Raw genomic sequence first — 23,292 nt, 5'->3', positions numbered from 1 at the left:
AGGAGAGAAGGCCTGCTGTTTTATAAATACGAGCCGGGGGGTGAGGATTTGTGTCCAGGTCGGTCAGCGGCTAATTAGACCGAAGAGGCCGCTGAGTCCGTCTGTGTGTGCAGAGTAATTCCCACCAAGGTCATTTACTTAAATTCCTCCCTGTGGAATTAGTTGAACAAACACAAACTCTGGATAAACTCTGCATTGATAGAGGGATAAACTGAGCATTTTATACACAAAATATCTTCCATTTTATCCCAGTATATTAATTTATAGAAACTAAACTTCGGAGGTGGGACTAAGACGTTGTTTTGCAAGTGTCAATTCAATATAGGCAAGTCAGGTACCAAGTCATGAATGGTACAGTATCTCGTATGTACAGTAGAGTCCCAAGTCATAACTTGAAATTTCAGATCCTTTCAAGTCTTTCTTTTAATAACAATGTTAACCTATATGGTAAATGTAAATGATCGACAATAAGTTCTTTTAAAAATCTTTATTTATCAGAAGAGTGCAGCTTAACATTTTGCTGATAAAATTAGGTTAGAAACGTAGCACCTACTAATGTCTGAATGTCATACTAATTCACATCTCTGGCTGATTCTCTTTTACCATTTACCACGTATTAAACGTTTAACAAAATACAAATTGAAAACAAAACCTTGCACATATTAGCATGTGGATCTGTTTATAAATGGGTCATTCTATATCTTAAAAACAGAGATGCAAAATGTATTTTATACAAGTACAGGCCATTTACAATTTTCCATTAAATGTAAAGGACAAGGAAACTAGCCTCGTGAGACCACCCTGATCTCGCGAGCTTTCAAGATTTCACTCGCTAATCACTCTTCACTCTCCGTTGAAGAAGATTTGGAGCCGTTTACCAAACGTACGTCCAGTCAGCGTTGGCTTTGAGGCGGGTTGAGGTGTGACGCAACGACAAGCGCGACAGTTCAGTCTAAAGAACATGGCGGCTTCAGCCGATGAAACTAGTGTAGCGTGGCTATCGAGCAAGTTTTATCGGAATTACAGAGTATTTCTTCACTGAAAGAAGAGCAAAACACTGCTCTGGAGGCTTTTCTCAAAGGAAAAGATGTTTTTGCTCTTCTCCCGACTGGTTTCGGCAAGAGTTTGATCTATCAATTGGCTTGTGCCTGGCTTGTGGTTGTGTTTTCGTCGTCGCTCTGTTAGTACGTCATATGCTTCGTTGATCTGATTGGTTTATTCTGCCCGTCTATCACCAACATAGGCCAATCAGCTAACCAGTATTTTCGCCCCTTCCCAAAATTACTTCAACCGAAGGTTTCCAGATGGATATGCGGAGCAAATCCATTTGGTTACAAGGAAACACGTATAATAATAAAAAAAAACAATATTAGACCTTTATTTAGTTTTTTCTCTATGCTGCTATAGGCATAGGCTGCTGGAGGACATAGTGACCACTTTTCCTCATCTTGGGAGCATTTTTAAACTAATTAATTTGTCTGGCTGTGCTGCAGTTCAAACACACGTCTGTGCAAAGTAGAAAGACAGAGAGATGGTTTGGGTTTGATAATACAGGATGAGTACCATGCATTAATGTTGCACACTTCTTTTAAATAATACGTGTTCTAACTTTTGATTTTGGATAATTATAAGTCTTTTCCAATTAACAGGTTCAAGTCCAATTCAGGTCCTGTGTCAGTTATGTAAAAGTCAGAGTCAAGACACAAGTCTCTGAAATTTTTTTGAAGTCAAGTCTACAGTAATAAAATTAATGATTAGGGTCTGACTTGAGTCCAAATAATGTGACTAGAGTCCCCACTTCTGCTAAAATCCTTCCAGCAATGCTCTTGGAAAGGCTGTTTATTCCCCAATAAATTCCATATTTATAAGGAATTTATTTTTTGTGGCATTGAGTAGCAAAGATATGTGATATAAAAAACTCACCAATCGTTTCTTCAAATTTCACTCCACTTTTTTTTTGCTATTGAGTTTTTTTGGTGCTGTTTATAGGATTGGGTGCATTAAGCAAAAGTCTAGTGGTCATTTAACAGTTTATTCATTTAAAAACAGGGCCTTGTAATGATAAGAGTCTGAAAAGTCTTCCCTAAAAGAAAAAAAAAATCCTACTAAATCAGAAATCCTGATTTCTGATTTACAAAGATGTTAAACTATCTTTATAAGACAGAGTGCTTCACTCTGACATTCTGTGAGACTAATTGTTACATGGACACTTACTGTTACCGGTATATAGATTTCTTTGTGGTGTAATCCAACAATCTGCAGGGAGAGACTTTGGTCTGCAAGCAGCACCTTTAAACGGGTGGTTATGGTTGCTATTAGAGGAATGCTAAAACTTGGCTACTTGAAGTGTATTAACATCAAAAAGCCTACCATGTTGGTTGCTTGAATGTCTCTTTCTATCATGTTAGAAATATTTCGCATAACTCCCTCCACTTTTTGATCATAACATCCTTTAGTGCAGGGCAGAGAAAGACGGGATGCCTATGAAGGCATCTGATTGTTGTTGTTTTTTTATTCAGACCGAATGGCAGGGATTGGTCAGAGTTTTTAGAGGCTTCCAGCTCTCATGGATGTTTGTTTGTTTTTGTTCCCTTTTGTAAATACATGACAATTTCACTCAATATAACAGGATTACCAACTATAGCTTTAAATGTTCTATTCTTCCTTCTTTGTGAAGGTTGGAGAACAGAAGTAGAATAAAGCCAAGTGAGGAAAAGTGGTCCCTATGTCCTCCATCAGTCTAAGCCTATAGCAGCATAACTATAGAGATAGCTCAGGATAATCTGACCTACTATAAGCTTTATAAAGATGGATATGCTGTTAGTTTTTTAACACATCTATAGATATGGTTAAAAAATACTGTGATTTCAAAAATAAAGTATTTCTTTTAGGTTTTTGCGGCACTTGTGGCTTGTTATTGCAAAGTAGGCTGATAGGAAAGGCAAAGGACCACAGGTCAGACTCTAACCCGGGTCCGTCACATTCAGGACTAAGGCTTCTGTACATGTAAAGTGCGCACTAACCACTGCGCCATGGAAGCACACCACAAATAAGGTATTTCTAAATGAGGACTTATTCAGGACGTCCACATAATTAGCATCTAATAGATGCTTTGATATAGGGTAAAAACATTTGACTGAAACATATTGCATCTTTCTAAAGGCAAATTATACTTGACTTACTTTTACATTAACTTCTTAGCAGGCATTCAAAGAGACAAAAATACAGTTTTTTTATATCCTTACAAAACTTTGCGACCCCAGCTGTGATAAGCGTGATGGAAAATGGATGGATGGAAACTATGCTATTGTTATGCTGCTAAAAGGAGCTACATTTCACACCATAGGAAGCTATAAAGTGTTTTCCTACAAACACTAATGTGCTCACACTTTAACATCTTGATGAAGAATACTGTAAGTTCACAATTACATTTTGGTGGTGCAGGCAGAATTAAAGTTATGCATATTATTTGATTAGTGGCAGACACGATTAAGACTCACAAACAGCTGGAAGCTCTCAGTTTATGACTAACTAGCTGTCAGAGCACGTTTTTGCATGGCAAACCAGCAAAGCCCAAACCTACTTTAAGTGAATTCATTGTGCTGCAACTCGCTGGATGGAAATGTTTACCAAATTGCAGAGCATACTGTAAATCCTTACATGGAAATGTTCACTTCACAAGTCCCAAATGGAAAAGCGTGCATTTATGCCCAAGTGTTTGTTTGCAGCCAAGCAACAGATGCACACGCAAAGAAGGAAACTTTCTTTCCTGCTGATATGGATCTGTTTAGAAATAAAGTTGTAGAAATTAAGAGATATATTCCTTTTAAAAAAAAAAGAAGCTGTTTTTTATATGGTTTAGTTAAAGAGATATGTAAGTTTTTACTGAAAAATATATTTAAATTAGCCTTTTTATCTGATATTTATGACTAAACTTAAATAAAAAAAAATTTGATTACATTTTGTAGGACATTAAATAAACAACATTTTCTTTTTGTTTACACTTGTGTACAAAATGACAAAATAAAATCTGTCTAAGTCTAAGGCATAATTTGATAAGCAGACTGATGCCTCAGTAGTTCAGCACGGATGCAGCTAAGCCTGCAGCCTATTTTGCTGAATTTACTTCGGATCAGAAGTTCCTGCACTGTTCTGTGGATGCAACATTGAGGACATCCATGTTAAACGAGTTCGGCCAAAAAAAACAATCAAAGCATTATATTCGAGATGGATTGGACATTCAGAAGCGACCAGGATCCAGCTTAACTAAGACACAATGGCAACTCCAGACTTCTTAAGTACAAGAATGTAAGACTATTGTATAGAGTGTGATCTTTTCCTCCATCACCTGATGGAGCAACATGATCAGAGCAGAGCTAATGTCTTAAAAAGCTCAACAAGCTTATAAAAAAGGCGGGGTCTGTTCTAGAATCTCCTCTAGAACCTCTGGAGCTTATATCACAAAGAAGAATACATTATAAAGGCAAGAATATTATGGAAAACACTGAGCATCACATTTAGAAGATTAAATAAACAGCAGATTGTCTTCAGTCAGAGGTTCTCCAGATCTAGTGCAAGACTAATTAGTTACTTCAACATTTTATTGTCCTTTAGAATTAATAATCTATTTTTGAATTGTATTATTGAATAAAGGAGAAAAGGGGTGTGAACGATTGCTTTATTTGTTCATACCCCTTCTCAAACACTCCATTTATCAATATTCAACTGGAAATTGTGCTTCTTTTTGTTACTTTTACTATAAAAATGTATATATTTAACGCGGCATTGAGTTTATACTAATACATTTATATATATGTTGTTTTTTCCCCTTTTTTGCATATTGTTTAGACTATGACTACTGATGGTGGACATTGCCTCAAATAAATTCTCTCAACTAATTATTTCAGTTAACTTTAAATTTTAGACCCAATTAATTGAAAAGAATTAGTATTAAAATAATTGTCTACCTTACTTAAGACATAACTATTGATTTAAATAATGCCTTAAAAATTCTTATTACTTATTTGATAAATAAATCATCACAAAACCATGACGGTTTTACTACAGCAGTTTTTACAGTTGAATTAATTGCCATTATGTTAGCTTTAGAACAGTTGCTTGATGATAATGTTAGGGAAGAAAATAGTTCATAATAATAATTCCATAAATCCATCAGATAGTCAAGATACATTATTAAGTATCAAGTCTGATACATAGATAAATATCACTTATCAATTCAGCGTGGTAATAAGAAATGTTTTATTTGATTTGTCTGGATTCCTGCTCATGTAGGCATTTAAGTAAAATTAGGAAGTAGATATACTAGCTAAACAGGCCTTCAAATCAGATATTATGAATATAAGTATTCCTTTAATTAAAAGTGAATCCATAATCTATAAATCTATAATTTAAAATAAAATCTGTAAGGTTTGGCAGGAGCAATGGGATAATCATGACATTGGAAGAGATCTACATAAAATTAAAAAGACTGTGGGGGGGTAATAGTTGTATGAATGGAAGGCGGAAAGAAGAGGTAGTCATATCTCGACTTAGAGTTGGTCATGCCGGACTTAATAGTTCTCTTTTCAGAATAAAGAAACATGAAACAGGAACTTTTAATCATTGTAGTCAGATCAAAACAGTGGAACGTGTGTTATTAGAATGTTTTAAGCATTCAGAAGAACAACAGCCCTTAAATCAATACTAAATGGAGAAAAAATAGGATTTTTTTTATGGTAAAATCAAATTCTGTCGGAGATCAGTTAATTAGATTTTTTAAAAATACTGGATTATTTAATCACATTTAAAGTATATATATAATTTTGTGTATACATTTATATATACACACATACTAATTTATATGTGAGTGTATGTATGGATATAGATTGATATGCAGATTTGTGCAAAAAAATTATAATATTAAAATGATAATTTATTATTATTGTAACAATTTTATTATAATAATAATAAAATAGTTTATTATATAATAATAATAATAATAATAATAATAATAATAATAATAATAATAATAATAATAATAATAATAATAATAATAATAATAATAATAATAAAATTGCTGTATAATAAATACATTGAGGTATGTATTATTAAATTCCCTTTGACATAATTGACGATCACACTCCAGTCTGCTAGGTGGCGGTAAATGCACCTTAAGTTGGTTGCCATCTGCCAATAAAACAGAAAAGAGGAAGAAGCTTTTTGTTCCATTGGGGCCACCGTAGAAGCTGTGGAAGACACCGCGTCATGTGACGGGAAAAACAAAATGTCAACAACACTCAGCTCTGTGCTGTGAAACAGGGGGAAATAAACCTTTGTTTCCAGGCCTTTTCTGGTGTTTAATTAAAATAAAATGAATTTTTATCCACTCTACGGCGTGAGAACCGGATGTTAGCTTTTTGTTTCCCAGCTGTCACTGCGCAGGTAAGCTGTTTAGCTTATGTTCCGGGACGAAGAGAGCCAAGAAGCTACCAGTGTTAGCAGCACTGGAAGAAGTCTGAATTATTTAAAGATTTAAGGCCGGAGAGAAACAGAGCTAGCTCTGCTAGCATGACTGTTAGCCGCACTTTATGAAATCGATAAACAGCAGGTTTGTTGTGGTTGTTCTGGGAGTTGTAGTCGTGATCATTTTGTTTGGATGTGTTTCAGGATGGCTGTGGCTCACGCAGGTCAGTCCTCCCTGGTGCACAGCTTGGCCACACTTCTGCGCAATAATGGTACGTTGGCTTATGATTATGATCGATCAATCATTTCACCTGTGATGTTATAAAATGAGCAGAACTGCTCTGATTCGCCATCAAAGGATTAGAGTGTCGCTATAATCAAGTCAATCGATGGTTTGATTTAGGGAGAATAACCCAGATCGCATCCATTAGTTGCCATGGCAACGCTTCTTTGGCATCACTGCATGAGAGAAAATAAACACGGAAATTAGGCTGCAGGATGGCTATCAATATGGAGCTAATTTTGTCCCACTATTTTTTATATATATCTTTTTGCTTATTTTTATGTTTTCAAACTATTTTTTTTTTCACAATTTGTTTTTTTTTTTATTTTGGGTTTTACAAGTTTCGTTGTTTCTAAGGGAATAGCAGAATTCCTCTCGAAACCTTTTTTTCTTTTTATTAAGAAGTTTTGTTACATTTCATTTCTGGATTCTTCACTGAAACGCGCTGTAACGTGCTGAAATACACTGAAACGAGCAGAAATGGGCTAAAACACACTAAAAACACTGAAACGCACTGAAACACGCTGAAATGCGCTGAAACATGCTGAAATACGGTGAAACGCGCTGAAACACGCTGAAATACACTGAAACGCTCTGAAATATGATGAAACGCACTGAAACACGCTGAAATACACAAAAACGGTGTGAAAAACACTGAAACACACTAAACACACTGAAACAGGCTGAAATACGCTGAAACGCTCTGAAATACGCTGAAACTCTCTGAAATACGCTGAAATACACAAAAACGGTGTGAAAAACACTGAAACACACTAAACACGCTGAAATACGCTGAAACGCTCTGAAATACGCTGAAACTCTCTGAAATACGATGAAACGCACTGAAAGACGCTGAAATACACAAAAACGGTGTGAAAAACACTGAAATAGGCTGAAAACCCTGAAACGCGCTGAAATACGCTGAAACGCTCTGAAACACGCTGAAATACAAAAAAATGGTGTGAAAAACACTGAAACACACTAAACACACTGAAACACGCTGAAACGCTCTGAAATACGCTGAAAGTCTCTGAAATACGATGAAACGCACTGAAACACGCTGAAATACACAAAAACGGTGTGAAAAACACTGAAACACACTAAACACTGAAATAGGCTGAAAACGCTGAAACGTGCTGAAATACGCTGAAACACGCTGAAATACACAAAAACGGTGTGAAAAACACTGAAACACACTAAACACTGAAATAGGCTGAAAACGCTGAAACGTGCTGAAATACGCTGAAACACGCTGAAATACACAAAAACGGTGTGAAAAACACTGAAACACACTAAACACTGAAATAGGCTGAAAAGGCTGAAACGTGCTGAAATACGCTGAAACACGCTGAAATACACAAAAACGGTGTGAAAAACACTGAAACACACTAAACACACTGAAACGCGCTGAAATATGCTGAAACGCTCTGAAAAACGATGAAACGCTCTGAAACACGCTGAAATACACAAAAACGGTGTGAAAAACACTGAAACACACTAAACACACTGAAACAGGCTGAAACGCGCTGAAATACGATGAAACGCTCTGAAACACGCTGAAATACACAAAAACGGTCTAAAAAAACCCTGAAACACACTAAATGCACTGAAAAGCGCTGAAATACACTTAAATGCTCTGATATACACTGAAACACACTAAATACACTGAAACTCTCTGAAATACGCTGAAATACACTAAAACGCTCTGAAAAACGTTTCAACTCGATACCGATACTAAGTAAAATATTCGATATTCGATGTCGTTTTCGATACCACAAGGATAAAAACAAAGACTCCAAGGCCCCGTCCACACGAAGTCAAAACGAACACGAAACGCTGATATTTTCCAAAACGTTTGCCGTAAAGACGGAGACGTAAAATAAATCTGATCGACCACACGAATGCATGAAAACGCTGCAAAATGTATGCCAGGCCTGTAAGTGGCGCTGTGGTGCCAAAGCAAAAAAAAGCGACGAAATGTTGGGCATATTTATACATGGTTGCCCTGCGGGTCCATTTTCGTGGTTCAGTCAAATTCAGGTGCTGAACTATGTCGTCTATATTGCTCTGTTCTTCCTGGAGATATTCCAGAAGAAGAAGATTCTGTTGTAAGCCCGACAGCAGGGTCAGTAGCATTAGCAGCAACGGCGCCATTGTTGTTGTGATACTGGTCGCGCATGCGTGTTTAGAGGCGACGCTATGACGCATGCGTGTAAAAAAAAATATGCGGTTAGAGCGTAAAGATGGAAACGCGAAAACGGCGTTTCGAAATCTTCCCACTCTGAAGGCTGAATAAAAAAAAGATCGTTTACAGACCCCAGAAACGCCGCCGTGTGGATGAGAGGCTGGTTTGGTGAAAAATTTGTGCGTTTAGGCCAGGGTTCGTCTTCCTGTGGACGGGGCCCAAAATTCAACAGAAATGTTTTCATTAATTAACAAAATACAATGATTAGATAAATAAACACAATAAACAATATTTTGAGGTTGTATGCTGTGCACAATATTAACCAAGCTTGATAAAAAACTTACAAAATTAAAATTAAGTGTTCTTTCCTTGGCTATGCTTTGCACACATAACAATGACACTAGCCAAACCGGTTAAAAAACCAAGATAATTCTCAGCAGCTGCACCTGTTACAGAAAAAAGTCATAAACCGAAAAGTGCACAGAATTATTCAATCGCAGTGTTCAGAAAGTGCATTTTCCTCTAATCTGCGTATAAGATGAATGACTGTTTAGGTGCCACTGGTGGGGGCAATGTATCGATACTTTTGAAAATGAGTATTGTATCCGGATACAACTTTTCAGTATCCATACTTTTTTGAATGTCGATACTTTTGACAACCCTAGATGAAATACACTGAAACGCTCTGAAATACGCTGAAATGCTCTGAAATACGCTGAAACGCTCTGAAATACGCTGAAACGCTCTGAAATACGCTGAAATGCTCTGAAATACGCTGAAACGCGCTGAAACGTGCTGAAACACTTTGATATATGGGCCATAAGTTACAGGTAAGTAATCTGATCGTTGACACAGGTTAAGTTTAAGCTACTCATAAGTTGTGGTGTCTAGCTTATCCAAAACCTATGAGTAATTTATGCGTGACTTATCAAGAACTCATCTCCAACGAACATCAAGGTATTTGACGTGTTCCAGGTGACCGCTGAACGCATTTCTAACTTACACCTATTGTTTAATGGCGTATTGGCAACGTTTCGGTATAAAAAGGGGTTCACAGGAGGAAACCGTCTGTACTCCTCCAGACTTCGTCCCCATCATAGGGCGAGCGAGAAGGTGATGGTTTCTCCCTGTGTTCACGACCACGATCAGCGGGTGGGCTATGTTAATACGTGATCAAAGACATCTTTTTATGCGGACCGGGCGTCTGCAGGCGCGTTGCTGCCCCCCTCAGGACACTGGCTTGTGCATCATTTCATGGGCATTACGCTATTGCACGTTATGCATAAGTTAGGCTGTCGTTGGACATAAGTTCTGGACTCGTTTTAAATACTTTATCTAAAAAATTGAAAAATACATAGAAAGTTCAGCCTACGCCAGTGTTTTAGAAGATTCTGGGTCTGGCTAAATCGTCATAGTATGACAGGGGCGTAAGAAAACAAAACTTTTTAACAAGAAAAATAGGAAAGAAGATCATTACATCACAATGACTTCTGTCTTCTGACACAACAGACATCAATGGAACAATCAATAATAGATAAAAACCTACTGACAAAAATAAAAAAATATATTCAATCATTATAAACCGCATTCAGTTTGGTCAACTGATGTCAACAAAGTCGAAAAATTAATAAATAGAAAAAATATATATGTCTAAATTATTTTTTTTTTCTTATTTTATTTTATTATATTTCTTTCTCTGTCACACTTCTCTGCAAAATATCTGTGAGCTTAGGAGAGAATAAAATAATATTAGACAAAAGGAAACTAATAATGGCAATCAGGAGCTAAATGCCTAAATTAAAAGAAGAGAAAAAGAAAGCTTAGTTTTTTTATCTGTTCTGTTGTTATTTTTTACCTGTTTGTTAGCCCGTAATGTTTGATAAAAATAAAAAAAAACACTTGGTCAGGTGTAATTTCTCTGAGTGCAGCAAAGAGACTTTCTTTTTGAAAGTTAAACAAAAGGAAAAAACCTTATTAGCAGCTGAACAAAGCAGCCCAGGGTCAGGACTACCTTCTATAGGGGTCACCAACCTTTTAAAGGCTTAGAGCCTCTTCATGGCTACTGAGTCATAATAAAGGCTACCAATACTGACCTATGAAGAGAGGAATCAGGTTTCACCTTAACTTCATAGATAATAAACATTTTTAATCTTTTAATTTTCTTTTACACATTGACATCTTGAAATCTTCATAAATGCTGTATAAAAGATTAAAAAAGAAGAGCAGTCGAATAAAATCAAATTTCAATTTTAACCCATTGGTGAGTTGTTCTGTTTTTAGGAGATAATGTGATTAGATTGGATGAACAGTTGTTTTCTCCGTAATAAAAGGTGACATAGTGCTGGATGGCAGCAGCACGCTGACTCTCCCGGCCTGCTCGCTGCAGCAGCTCACGCGGCTCTTTGAGCAGCACCTTCTGTCCAGGAGCCAGCAGCATGGCTTCCTGGCGCTGCCCTCTCACCCGGCCGACACGTCCTCCCTGCTGCAGCTGCAGTTCCTCTTCGACGTGCTGCAGAAGACCATCTCCCTAAAGGTGGGGCTCTAAAAAAAAAAAAATCCCTTTTATTAACAAAATATGTGATTCTGATTTTATTTTTTTTCCATTTTCATTTACTTCCTGTTTCATTTTGGGTATAATTAGGATTCAACGCAAAAGTTTTCCTTTGGGTAAATTCTTCAAAATCAGAAAAAGAAGAGCTAATTTTGCTTTTTTTTTTTTTACCCCTAACACCCAAATTGTATGTTTGATATTTGAATAATTTATTAGATAAATAAGTATTACATCAACTTATTTTATGTTACATTTATTTATTTTTTAATATAGATCAGGATCAGATCATGATTAAGGATTAATCGCTGATCTTTTACCTTTTCTGGATTTTTTTTTTTAACCTGTTATAGTTGTTGCTATTTTAATCTTTTACTTTTTTGCAGCCTATGATCTAATCTATTGAGAACTTTGTCAGAAAAAGCACTTTAAGTGTTTGAAAACAAGCTGGAAAATCAATGGACAGGGACCACTCAGCGCCACACTGCCCCCTTGTGTTTAAAACGGGCAAAAACATACAAATAGTTTCTCCCTTTTTTTCTTTATTTCTGCAAGTTAAGTGAAAAAGAAAAGGAGAAAATGTGAAATTATTATTATTTTCTTGTGCCTCTTCTTGCTAAAGTAAATCGATGCCATTTAGAGCTAAACAAAGCCCGTTTGCTCATATTTTATTTCTCTCACTGCAGCTCATCAATCCACCAGGAGTCCAACTGGAGACAGCAGTGAAAATCTTTCCTTTCAAGTCTCTCAGGTGGTTAGAGGTAAAAAAAAAATCTGAGCATTTTTTTTAATAATAGCATTAGATTCTGTGCAACTTTTTTACACGTTCATGATCGTTCATAAATAATCAACTACGGTAAGTTTCAGGTTCTGGCTTAAAGGTGTCGGTACCAAACTGCTTAAAAGAGATTTGAGGGATTTTTTGTCCTCCTTAATTATTCAACAGTTGTTTTTTGTATCTCTGCTTCTGTCTCCTTGAACCTCAGTCGGCCTCAGCAGATGGCCGCTCACACTGAGCCTGGTTCTGCTGGAGGTTTCTTCCTGTTAAAAGGGAGTTTTTCCTCTCCACTGTCGCTACAAGCATGCTTAGAGTGGGGGATTGTATTTGAGTCAATGCAATCAACTGGTTTTCCTTAGATAGAAAACTTTGAATCAATTTGACTGTATGATCTGTTGAACTGCAGAGTGCTTTGGGAATACATGTGTTGTGAAATGGCGCTATAGAAATAAACTGAATTGAATTGACTCTGTGGAGCAAAGCAGTGCCGTATCATGATGCTGCCACCTCCATGCTTCAGAGCTTACTTTCTGCCTTGTTGACCAAACAACTCAAAGTCCCAAATTTATTTTATCAGATGTCGTCAAGATAGTTGCTTAAAATTGTTCTAGATGAATTTAGAGACAATCTCAGAAGGATTATTTCAGCTGTTCTCTCTGAATCTCTTTGGGAGATTCTCTATATAATAAAAAAAAAATGTATCTAAGATCAGCTTTTTTCTATTTACTTGTTTAGAGTTTGTAGGTTTAGAGTTTAGGTTTAGAGTTTGTCTGCTGCATTGAAGACAAAAAACGAAATATTTTCTTCAATTATTATTTTTTTCTTTGTTTTTTTTTTTTTCTCTAGCTGAAGAGAATCCCTCCTCACCTTCTGGAGGGACTCCGAGGGGTTTACTCCCAGCTGGAAGTTTTCACCTGCTCAAAGAGCCTCAGCTCCCTGGAGGTAAGCACAGAGCTGAATGAGGCAGAATACAAATACGAGGCGGGGAAGTGTTCACTTACACTCTGATGGTACAACTTCTCCTTCTGAGAGAGATGAGACGGGAATATAGAGCAGAGGTTCACTTCTGCTATAAGGGACATAGTTAGCGTGTGTCAGCTTTGTTCTTTTGCAAACTGTGTATTTCTCTTTCAAATTTCTAAATTTCTAATTTTTTTAATTCTATATACAAAAAATGTTTTTTCATTCTAATTTCCTTTTTTTTTAGATTTCCATTTACAAGTAATCTTTTTTTGTTTCTATTTACAAAACAACAACAAAAAAAACTTTTTGTTGAAGTTTACATTTTTTTTTTTATTTCTATTTTCAAAAAGTTTTTTCTATTCAATTTCCCATCATTTCATTAAAAGATGTACAATTATACATTTTTCTTCTCATTTCCTATAAACTAACAGTCCTCACTTGTAAAAATAATGGAACAAAACTCACTCCATAATTTCCTGGATTATTTTTTCTCCTTTTTTCTGTCGTAGCCGAAGATAAAAGTCTCCAACCTTTCTCATCTTTTTAAGCAGGACGACTTGCACAGTCAGTGTTCTGTGGATCTAGCTCCATACATCTATATCTGTTGTCGTCTTTCAGGAGCTGCTCTCTCTGTGTGGAGGCGACCTGAGCTCTGCTCTTCCTTGGCTGGAGCTCCACACCCTGAACTTTAGCTACAACTCCATCGTGTGCCTTGACCAGTCACTGGTGAGAGGAACCCCCTGTTCCCATGTGTCTGTTACTGTTTCAGCTTCCATCATCCTCTGTTTCTCTCGTAGGGTTTGCTAAACGTCCTAAAATCTTTGGACCTGAGTCATAACAAGATTCAGGATTGTGAGGAATTTCTAAAGGTATTTCCTTTTTTTAAATTTTAAATCAAATTATTTTAGAGTTTCCTTCTGTCCTTGTCATGAGCGGCTTCCTTCATCTCTGTGTTCCTGCAGCCTCTGACTGAGCTGGAACATTTAAACTTGGGCTATAACTGCCTGCAGAGGGCGCCAGTGCTCAGCCCCAGTGCCAGGGCCAAGCTGCACACGCTGGTCCTCAGGAACAACCAACTGGAAACCATTAACGGTAAAGGCTCTCTTATCAAAACCCCTGAAAAATCTCTGCTCTGGACAGACTGAGGGGTCGATAGGGTCACTGAGGTGGTGATGTTATACGTGAGGATGAAAAAAAGCTCTTTGAATGTTTTTCTTTGGGGGGTTCAGGTGTGGAGCAGTTGTCTTCGCTGCAGCATTTAGACCTGGCCTACAACCTGCTGCTGGAGCACTCCCAGCTGGCTCCTCTGTCCCTGCTGCACTGCCTCTGCACCGTAAGGAGACACAGCCCAGAGATGGGATTCAGTTCCTCTCTCTGCTTGCTTGAAGCTCTGCGTGTCGGATCAGGTCATTACAAACTGTGATGTTTTGTTTCCCAGCTGAACCTGGAAGGAAACCCGCTGTTCTTCCAGAGGAGCCACCGTACCGCCACGGTTCGCCATCTGTCGCCGAAGGCGGCCAGCACCAGAGTGAGACGTAGCTTTAGTCACAGTTTGATTGGATGTATTTATCTTCTTTCGCTTTCTCCATTAAGGCTCTTTTCTCTGTTGCTTTGTAGCTCAGGCTTGATGGAGCCCCGCTGACCTCCTCTGAGCTCTCGGTGAGTCAACAATGACCCCTGACCTTTGTCCCCATCGATCATTTGGGTTATGGAAAAATAACAAAACAGGTCAAATTAAAGATGGAAGAAATGAGGGAAGGACAGAGAAACCAAAGGAAGGAAGGGGTGAATTCATCCATCCATCAATCATCCATCCAACCATTCATTCATTCATCCATCCATCCATCCAACCATTCATTCATTCATCCATCCATCCATCCATCCAACCATTCATTCATCCATCCATCCGTCCATCTCGCAATCAATCAGTCAGTCAGTCCGTTCATCCATCTGTCCATCCATCTATTCATCCTTCCATCCATCCATCCATCTGTCCGTCCATCCGTCTGTCCATCCATCTGTCCATCCATCCGTCCATCCATCCGTCCATCCATCCGTCCATCCATCAATCCATCCATTCATCCGTCTGTCCATCCATCCGTCCATCCATCCGTCCATTCATCCATCCATCCGTCCATTCATCCATCCATCCAACCAACCATCCATCCGTCCATCCATCCATCCGTCCATTCATCCATCCATTCAACCATCCATCCATCCGTCCATTCATCCATCCATCCAACCATCCATCCATCCATCCATTAATCCATCCATCCAACCATCCATCCGTCCATCCATCCATCCATCCATCCATCCGTCCATCAATCCATCCATCCATCCATCCATCCATTCATCCGTCTGTCCATCCATCCGTCCAACCATCCATCCATCCAACCAACCATCCATCCATCCATTCATCCATCCATCCATCCATCCATCCATCCAACCAACCATCCATCCATTCATCCATCCATCCAACCATCCATCCATCCAACCAACCATCCATCCATCCATTCATCCATCCATCCATCCATCCGTCCATCCATCCATCCATCTGTCCATCTGTCTGTCCATCCATCCGTCCATCCATCTGTCCATTCATCCATCCATCCGTCCATCCATCCGTCCAACCATCCATCCATCCAACCAACCATCCATCCATCCATTCATCCATCCATCCAACCATCCATCCATCCAACCAACCATCCATCCATCCATTCATCCATCCATCCATCCATCCATCCATCCGTCCATCAATCCATCCATCCATCCATCCATTCATCCGTCTGTCCATCCATCCGTCCAACCATCCATCCATCCAACCAACCATCCATCCATCCATTAATCCATCCATCCGTCCATTCATCCATCCATTAATCCATCCATCCATCCATCCGTCAATTCATCCATCCATTCATCCATCCATCCAACCATCCATCCATCTGTCTATCCATCCATTCATCCATCCATCCATCCGTCCATCTATCCATCCATCCATCCATCTGTCCATCCATCCGTCTGTCCATCCATCTGTCCATTCATCCATCCATTCAACCATCCATCCATCCATCCATCTATCCATCCATCCGTCCATTCATCCATCCATCCAACCATCCATCCATCCATCCATTAATCCATCCATCCATCCGTCCATCCATCCATCCATCCATCCATCCGTCCATTCATCCATCCATTCAACCATCCATCCATCCATCCGTCCATCCATCCATCCGTCCATTCATCCATCCATTCAACCATCCATCCATCCATCCGTCCATTCATCCATCCATCCAACCATCCATCCATCCATCCATTAATCCATCCATCCAACCATCCATCCGTCCATCCATCCATCCATTCATCCATCCATCCATCCATCCTTCTATCAATTCATCCATCCATCCGTCTATCCATCCATCCAACCATCCATCCATCCATTCGTCTATCCATCCGTCTATCCATCCATCCATCCATCTTTTAGGAGTTTTTGACTGAATGAATTAATGAGAGGTTGGTGGAGCAGCAGAGTTTATATAGTGATTCAATCCACTGTGTTACGACTCTAAGTTGGTTCGACTAGGAAGAGATTGTATCAATAAGCCTGTCTCCTCCTCAGGTTCTCCCAAAACCAGGCCGGCCCACCAGCCAGACTCAGACGTATGTTCCTCCAGTTTCTGATCCACCTGAACGCAGCAACCAGGACCCTTCGAGTGGAGCGGGGGAGCTGAGTGACAGCCTGTCGGCCTCAGAAGCTGGGATGTCCCGCTTTAGACGGAAGAAATCCAGAGTAAGAATTGTTCTTGGAGCCGTTTCACTGGATGTTCCTGTGGAAAAAATTTGATTGTGGATCCCTGCTGTGTTTCAGAGTAAGGTCAAGGTACGGAGAGCCAGCATATCGGAACCAAGCGACACTGATTACACACCCAGACGCTTCTCCTCCTCACAGGGTAGGTTACTCTACTTTCATGTCTGCAGGTCAGATTTTCAGCCATACCTGAAGCGAACATGTCTCTCCACCAGACATCGTCCTTCCCCACCAACAAGAGATTGAGCGTATGTCCAGCTTCAGGGATCAACTGGGAGAAGACTGGCTGAGGTACCAGCACCATCTAGATGGAGGAACACCCACTACCATCACAGGTTTCCAAACGACCCAACCCAGAACTCAGACCCTAACCAACGGAGTCAGCGACCTCAAAGCGTGTTCGGCTAACGACCTGGTAGACCAGCTGCCCCCTTTGCCCTCAGAGGACGACCCACCGCTCCTCTGCTCGGAGACGAACCATCTGGAGACGGAGTCCACGTTACGGTGGAGTCAGAGCAGCCAGCCGACCGAGTCCACCCTAGAGGTCAGCGTGGTGGACGGTGAAGCCAGGGGGCAGGAGGGGGCGGGCTCACATCAGTCCAGCCCTGATTCTCAGAGGTCTGCAAGGGCGTCGAGTGGAGGAACGAACCAAGATGAGGAGGAGGAACTGGGAGGTAGGAACCCTGATCCATAGAACCTGGAACTGGGTGGGGATCAGGCACCAGAACATGCCTCTTTTCTGTTTCCTCTTTAGTTGACCTGTGTCATCCCCTGCTGGTGGGAGTCTTCCTGGACGAGGACAGCGAAGGCCAGGAGAGGAAAAAGAAGGAGATGTTTTTACGAGTCAAACAGGGTTTACTGCTGGAGGTGGACATGCAGAGCGGCATGGAGAGAGGGCGGCTGGAGCTGGACAGCCTGGTCAGGGTGGAGACCATGGAGGCTGTGTGGAGCAGAGAGGTGAGTAGAGAGGGAGAAGATCCTGATGGGAGTCCTTCCTTCCTTCCCTGCTTCATTCCTTCTTTCCTTCCTTGCTTCCTACTTTCCTATTTAGTTTCCTTACTTCCTCTCTTGCTTCCTACTTTTGTATTTAGATTCCTTCCTTCCTTCCTTCCTTCCTTCCTTCCTTCCTTCCTTCCTTCCTTCCTTCCTTCCTTCCTTCCTTCCTTCCTTCCTTCCTTCCTTCCTTCCTTCCTTCCTACTTTTGTATTTAGATTCCTTCCTCCTTCCTTCCTTCCTACTTTTGTATTTAGATTCCTTCCTCCTTCCTTCCTTCCTTCTTTCCTTGCTTCTTCCTTCCTTCCTTCTTTGCTTCTTCCTTCCTTTCTTACTTCATTGCTTGCTTCTTCCTTCCTTCACTCCTTCCTTCCTACCTTCGCTCCTTCCTTCCTTGCTTCCTCCCTTGCTTCCTAGCTTCCTTCCTAGCTTCCTTCCTACTTTCCTATTTAGTTTCCTTCCTTCCTCTCTTGCTTCCTACTTTTGTATTTAGATTCCTTCCTTCCTTCCCTCTTTCCTTGCTTCTTCCTTCCTTCCTTCCTTCTTTGCTTCTTCCTTCCTTTCTTACTTCATTGCTTGCTTCTTCCTTCCTTCACTCCTTCCTTCCTACCTTCGCTCCTTCCTTCCTCCCTTGCTTCCTTCCTTCCTAGCTTCCTTCCTACTTTCCTATTTAGTTTCCTTCATACCTCTCTTGCTTCCTACTTTTGTATTTAGATTCCTTCCTTCCTTCCTTCCTTCTTTCCTTGTTTCTTCCTTCCTTCCTTCTTTTCTTACTTCCTTGCTTGCTCCTTCCTTCCTTCACTCCTTCCTTCCTACCTTAGCTCCTTCCTTCCTTCCTTCCTTCCTTCCTTCCTTCCTACTTTTGTATTTAGATTCCTTCCTCCTTCCTTCCTTCCTTCTTTCCTTGCTTCTTCCTTCCTTCCTTCTTTGCTTCTTCCTTCCTTTCTTACTTCATTGCTTGCTTCTTCCTTCCTTCACTCCTTCCTTCCTACCTTCGCTCCTTCCTTCCTTGCTTCCTCCCTTGCTTCCTAGCTTCCTTCCTAGCTTCCTTCCTACTTTCCTATTTAGTTTCCTTCCTTCCTCTCTTACTTCCTACTTTTGTATTTAGATTCCTTCCCTCTTTCCTTGCTTCTTCCTTCCTTCCTTCCTTCTTTGCTTCTTCCTTCCTTTCTTACTTCATTGCTTGCTTCTTCCTTCCTTCACTCCTTCCTTCCTACCTTCGCTCCTTCCTTCCTCCCTTGCTTCCTTCCTTCCTAGCTTCCTTCCTACTTTCCTATTTAGTTTCCTTCATACCTCTCTTGCTTCCTACTTTTGTATTTAGATTCCTTCCTTCCTTCCTTCCTTCCTTCCTTCCTTCCTTCTTTCCTTGTTTCTTCCTTCCTTCCTTCTTTTCTTACTTCCTTGCTTGCTCCTTCCTTCCTTCACTCCTTCCTTCCTTCCTTCCTTCCTTCCTTCCTTCCTTCCTTCCTTCCTTCCTTCCTTCCTTCCTTCCTTCCTTCCTTCCTTCCTTCCTTCCTACTTTCCTATTTAGTTTCCTTCATACCTCTCTTGCTTCCTACTTTCCTATTTAGTTTCCTTCATACCTCTCTTGCTTCCTACTTTTGTATTTAGATTCCTTCCTTCCTTCCTTCCTTCTTTCCTTGTTTCTTCCTTCCTTCCTTCTTTTCTTACTTCGTTGCTTGCTCCTTCCTTCCTTCACTCCTTCCTTCCTACCTTAGCTCCTTCCTTCCTTCCTTCCTTCCTTCCTACTTTTGTATTTAGATTCCTTCCTCCTTCCTTCCTTCCTTCTTTCCTTGCTTCTTCCTTCCTTCCTTCTTTGCTTCTTCCTTCCTTTCTTACTTCATTGCTTGCTTCTTCCTTCCTTCACTCCTTCCTTCCTACCTTCGCTCCTTCCTTCCTTGCTTCCTCCCTTGCTTCCTAGCTTCCTTCCTAGCTTCCTTCCTACTTTCCTATTTAGTTTCCTTCCTTCCTCTCTTGCTTCCTACTTTTGTATTTAGATTCCTTCCCTCTTTCCTTGCTTCTTCCTTCCTTCCTTCCTTCTTTGCTTCTTCCTTCCTTTCTTACTTCATTGCTTGCTTCTTCCTTCCTTCACTCCTTCCTTCCTACCTTCGCTCCTTCCTTCCTCCCTTGCTTCCTTCCTTCCTAGCTTCCTTCCTACTTTCCTATTTAGTTTCCTTCATACCTCTCTTGCTTCCTACTTTTGTATTTAGATTCCTTCCTTCCTTCCTTCCTTCCTTCCTTCCTTCTTTCCTTGTTTCTTCCTTCCTTCCTTCCTTCCTTCCTTCCTTCCTTCCTTCCTTCCTTCCTTCCTTCCTTCCTTCCTTCCTTCCTTCCTTCCTTCCTTCCTTCCTTCCTTCCTTCCTACTTTCCTATTTAGTTTCCTTCATACCTCTCTTGCTTCCTACTTTTGTATTTAGATTCCTTCCTTCCTTCCTTCCTTCCTTCTTTCCTTGTTTCTTCCTTCCTTCCTTCTTTTCTTACTTCCTTGCTTACTCCTTCCTTCCTTCACTCCTTCCTTCCTACCTTAGCTCCTTCCTTCCTTGCTTGCTCCTTCCTTCTGTCCTTCCTTTCTTCCTTGCTTCCTTCCTTGCTTCCTACCTTCCTATTTAGTTTCCTTCCTTCCTACTTTTGTATTTAGATTCCTTCCTTCCTTCCTTCCTTCCTTCCTTCCTTCCTTCCTTCCTTCCTTCCTTCCTTCCTTCCTTCCTTCCTTCCTTCCTTCCTTCCTTCCTTCCTTCCTTCCTTTTGTACTTACTTATTTACTTACTTATAAAATTGCTTTTTCTTTTTTGGTTTCGATCAGAATCACTGATCAAATGTGCTTTTATTCTTCAGGATGCTGAGGTTCTATTTCCGGCCTTGGAGCTCCATTTCAACTACATCGTTAAGGAAAAACGTTGTAGACGCTTCGTCCTTCTTGATGATGACCCTCAGCAGGCAGCTCAGGTTAACACATGACTTTAAAATCCTTCTGCCTGGAACAGTCCTTCTTGACAAGAGTTTCCTGAGCCTCCATCAGAATCACCTCCACCATCTTATCTCCCTCTTTTTCATACAGACATTCCCTTAATGACCAAAACTTACATACAACCTTAATATAACATAAAACCTAAAACTATGGGTATTAAACCAAAGGACCAGGTCATAGTGTGCAGGCAGACCATCCTACAGTCATCAATGATGAGGCCTGTTGTTTCCTTTGCAGGTTTTAAATGACATCTTATCTGTCGTGGTGGAGGAGAACCAGCGGCGCCATTCTGAACTCATCCCCGACTGCGTTCGTCTCCAGTGCCTTCGCTGCAGGTCAGAGTTCACCTCAAATATGGCGACGGATGAGGAAGAGTACACAGGAGGAGGAAGAGGCAGGAGTAGAGGGGGTGCTGCTGAAGGACAGTACTGGGAGGAGCAAACAGAGGCAGATTCCTCCAATCATGGCGGCACAGGTGAGATGCTCATGTCAATCATTTACGCCTTTATACTTAACGATTAGAGAAATCTCCCTGATTCGCTTCACCAAACACGTTCCTTTATTTCCGACTTTCGATTTATCATGTTCCCACTGAGAAGATCCAAACAGTTATTCATTGGTCTTGTAAAAAGTGATTGCTAAAGATGTTACAATACGAGAAATTTTCTTTTCTTTTCCAATAAAGTTGTAATTGCTGGAGGTTATGTTGGAATCTGAGACGTTTTCTATCCCGCTTAATGTTTTGTTCAAAACCCTGACTGCAGGCTTTGTGGTTACAGCTAAGAGATAACACTGTAGACAAGGACACACACCCGGCAAGCAGCAGAACATCTGTCAGCCGTCTATTACTGATCTGCCTGAGGTTAAATAGTTACCCAAAACAAAAATAATGTTTGACGCCTCTGAGCGAAGCATCCAAGACCTTATCGCTTTCTCATTTTCTCAGGCTGCCTCTTGCAGCCGCGTTCCCACCTCTGTAATCAGTCAGAGACTGATAAATCCCTTGAGCTCCAGCAGCTGTGGTTTGACCGAACCCTGCTGTGAGGCACGCCTGGGCATGCACAGATCGTGTGTGCAGGCTGTGTTCGACAAGTTAGGAGGATTTCTCTACACCTTGGTCCTTTGTTGGTGCGTTTAACCTTGGCACCCTGAAAAACCGCTGACAAATAGCTCTTTTATTCCCACAAATCTGACCTGAACATGCCTGCTGCTAGGAACGTATTTTCACCTTAAGGTGAAGATGCTTTCCAGTTCTATGAAACAAAACATAACATAATACACATATTTGAAGGTGGCCATAGCTTTACTCATTGACATTATTTAACAAAAAAAAACAAACAAAGCAGCTAATCGCAGGATTTAGAGCACTTTCTACAAGAAAGAAACAAAGGAGAAAATGTAATGTTAGCAATGTACGTGTCTCAACAAACAATAGGTCGCAAGTACTTTCTATGAAGAAAAAAACATCCAGAAAGGAAAAATGAACGGAAGATGATTAGGGCCAGTGGAGAAAAAAAATACATATATTTCAGTTTAGTATGGGAAAAAAGTCAGACTTTAATCTCAGAATTCTGACTTTTGTCTCAGAATCTGACTTTAATCTCTGAATTCTGACTGAATTCTGACGAAAAAGAAAGTCAGAATTCTTAAATTAAAGTCAGAATTCTCAGAAAAAAGTAGGCCGCAAGTACTTTCTATAAACACATGAAGTCCAAAAGGAAAAATGTACGGAAGAGCATTAGGGCCAGTGGAAAAAATAAAGTTAACTGATTTTTAAATTTTATTTCAGTTTAGTATGGAAAAAAAGTCTGAATTCTGACTTTAAATGTCAGAATTCTGACTTTAATCTCAGAAGTCTGACTGAATTCTGACAGTAAAAAAGTCTGAATTCTTAAATTAAAGTCAGAATTCTGAGGAAAAAAGTCAGAATTCTGACTTTGAAGTCTGACTGAATTCTGACAATAAAAAAAGTCAGAATTCTTAAATTAAAGTCAGAACTCTGAGGAAAAAAGTAGGCCGCAAGTACTTTCTATAAAGGAAAAAAAAAAATCATGAAGTCCAAAAGAAAAAATGTACGGAAGAGGATTAGGGCCAGTGGAAAAAAGAAAAAAAGAAAAAGTTAACTGATTTTTAAATTTAAATTATGGGAAAAAAGTCAGAATTCTGACTTTTTTCCCATAATTTCAATTCAAAAATAATCAGTTAACTTTTTTTTTTTCAGTGGCCCTAATCCTCTTCCGTAAAAATGTAACAATGAATCTGTAAATAGAAGTAATAGACATAACTAAACACAAAATATAGTGAGTA

At 39.9% G+C, this 23,292-nt stretch overlaps 1 protein-coding gene across 1 annotated transcript in view; it reads left to right on the top strand.

The window, feature by feature from the left end:
* Nucleotides 1-6,240: 6,240 nt before the first annotated feature.
* Nucleotides 6,241-23,292, top strand: part of LOC119780793 (serine/threonine kinase 11 interacting protein) — a 55,907-nt gene continuing 38,855 nt past the window's right edge. The window contains exons 1-17 of the mRNA XM_038280946.1: nt 6,241-6,441; nt 6,667-6,734; nt 11,261-11,463; nt 12,165-12,239; nt 13,103-13,198; nt 13,838-13,945; nt 14,017-14,088; nt 14,182-14,311; nt 14,449-14,552; nt 14,658-14,747; nt 14,837-14,878; nt 16,836-17,006; nt 17,085-17,166; nt 17,240-17,698; nt 17,779-17,981; nt 20,853-20,963; nt 21,223-21,460. Of these exons, the coding sequence (XP_038136874.1) occupies nt 6,668-6,734; nt 11,261-11,463; nt 12,165-12,239; nt 13,103-13,198; nt 13,838-13,945; nt 14,017-14,088; nt 14,182-14,311; nt 14,449-14,552; nt 14,658-14,747; nt 14,837-14,878; nt 16,836-17,006; nt 17,085-17,166; nt 17,240-17,698; nt 17,779-17,981; nt 20,853-20,963; nt 21,223-21,460 (2,251 nt within the window). The 5' untranslated portion in view covers nt 6,241-6,441; nt 6,667. The remainder of the gene's footprint in view (nt 6,442-6,666; nt 6,735-11,260; nt 11,464-12,164; nt 12,240-13,102; nt 13,199-13,837; nt 13,946-14,016; nt 14,089-14,181; nt 14,312-14,448; nt 14,553-14,657; nt 14,748-14,836; nt 14,879-16,835; nt 17,007-17,084; nt 17,167-17,239; nt 17,699-17,778; nt 17,982-20,852; nt 20,964-21,222; nt 21,461-23,292) is intronic.

This window comes from Cyprinodon tularosa, unplaced genomic scaffold (genome assembly GCF_016077235.1).
Source record: "Cyprinodon tularosa strain WSP-4 unplaced genomic scaffold, ASM1607723v1 ctg166, whole genome shotgun sequence".
Lineage (NCBI taxonomy): Eukaryota > Metazoa > Chordata > Actinopteri > Cyprinodontiformes > Cyprinodontidae > Cyprinodon > Cyprinodon tularosa.
Note: the sequence above shows the minus strand (reverse complement) of the source record. Positions and strands in the feature narration are given on the sequence as shown.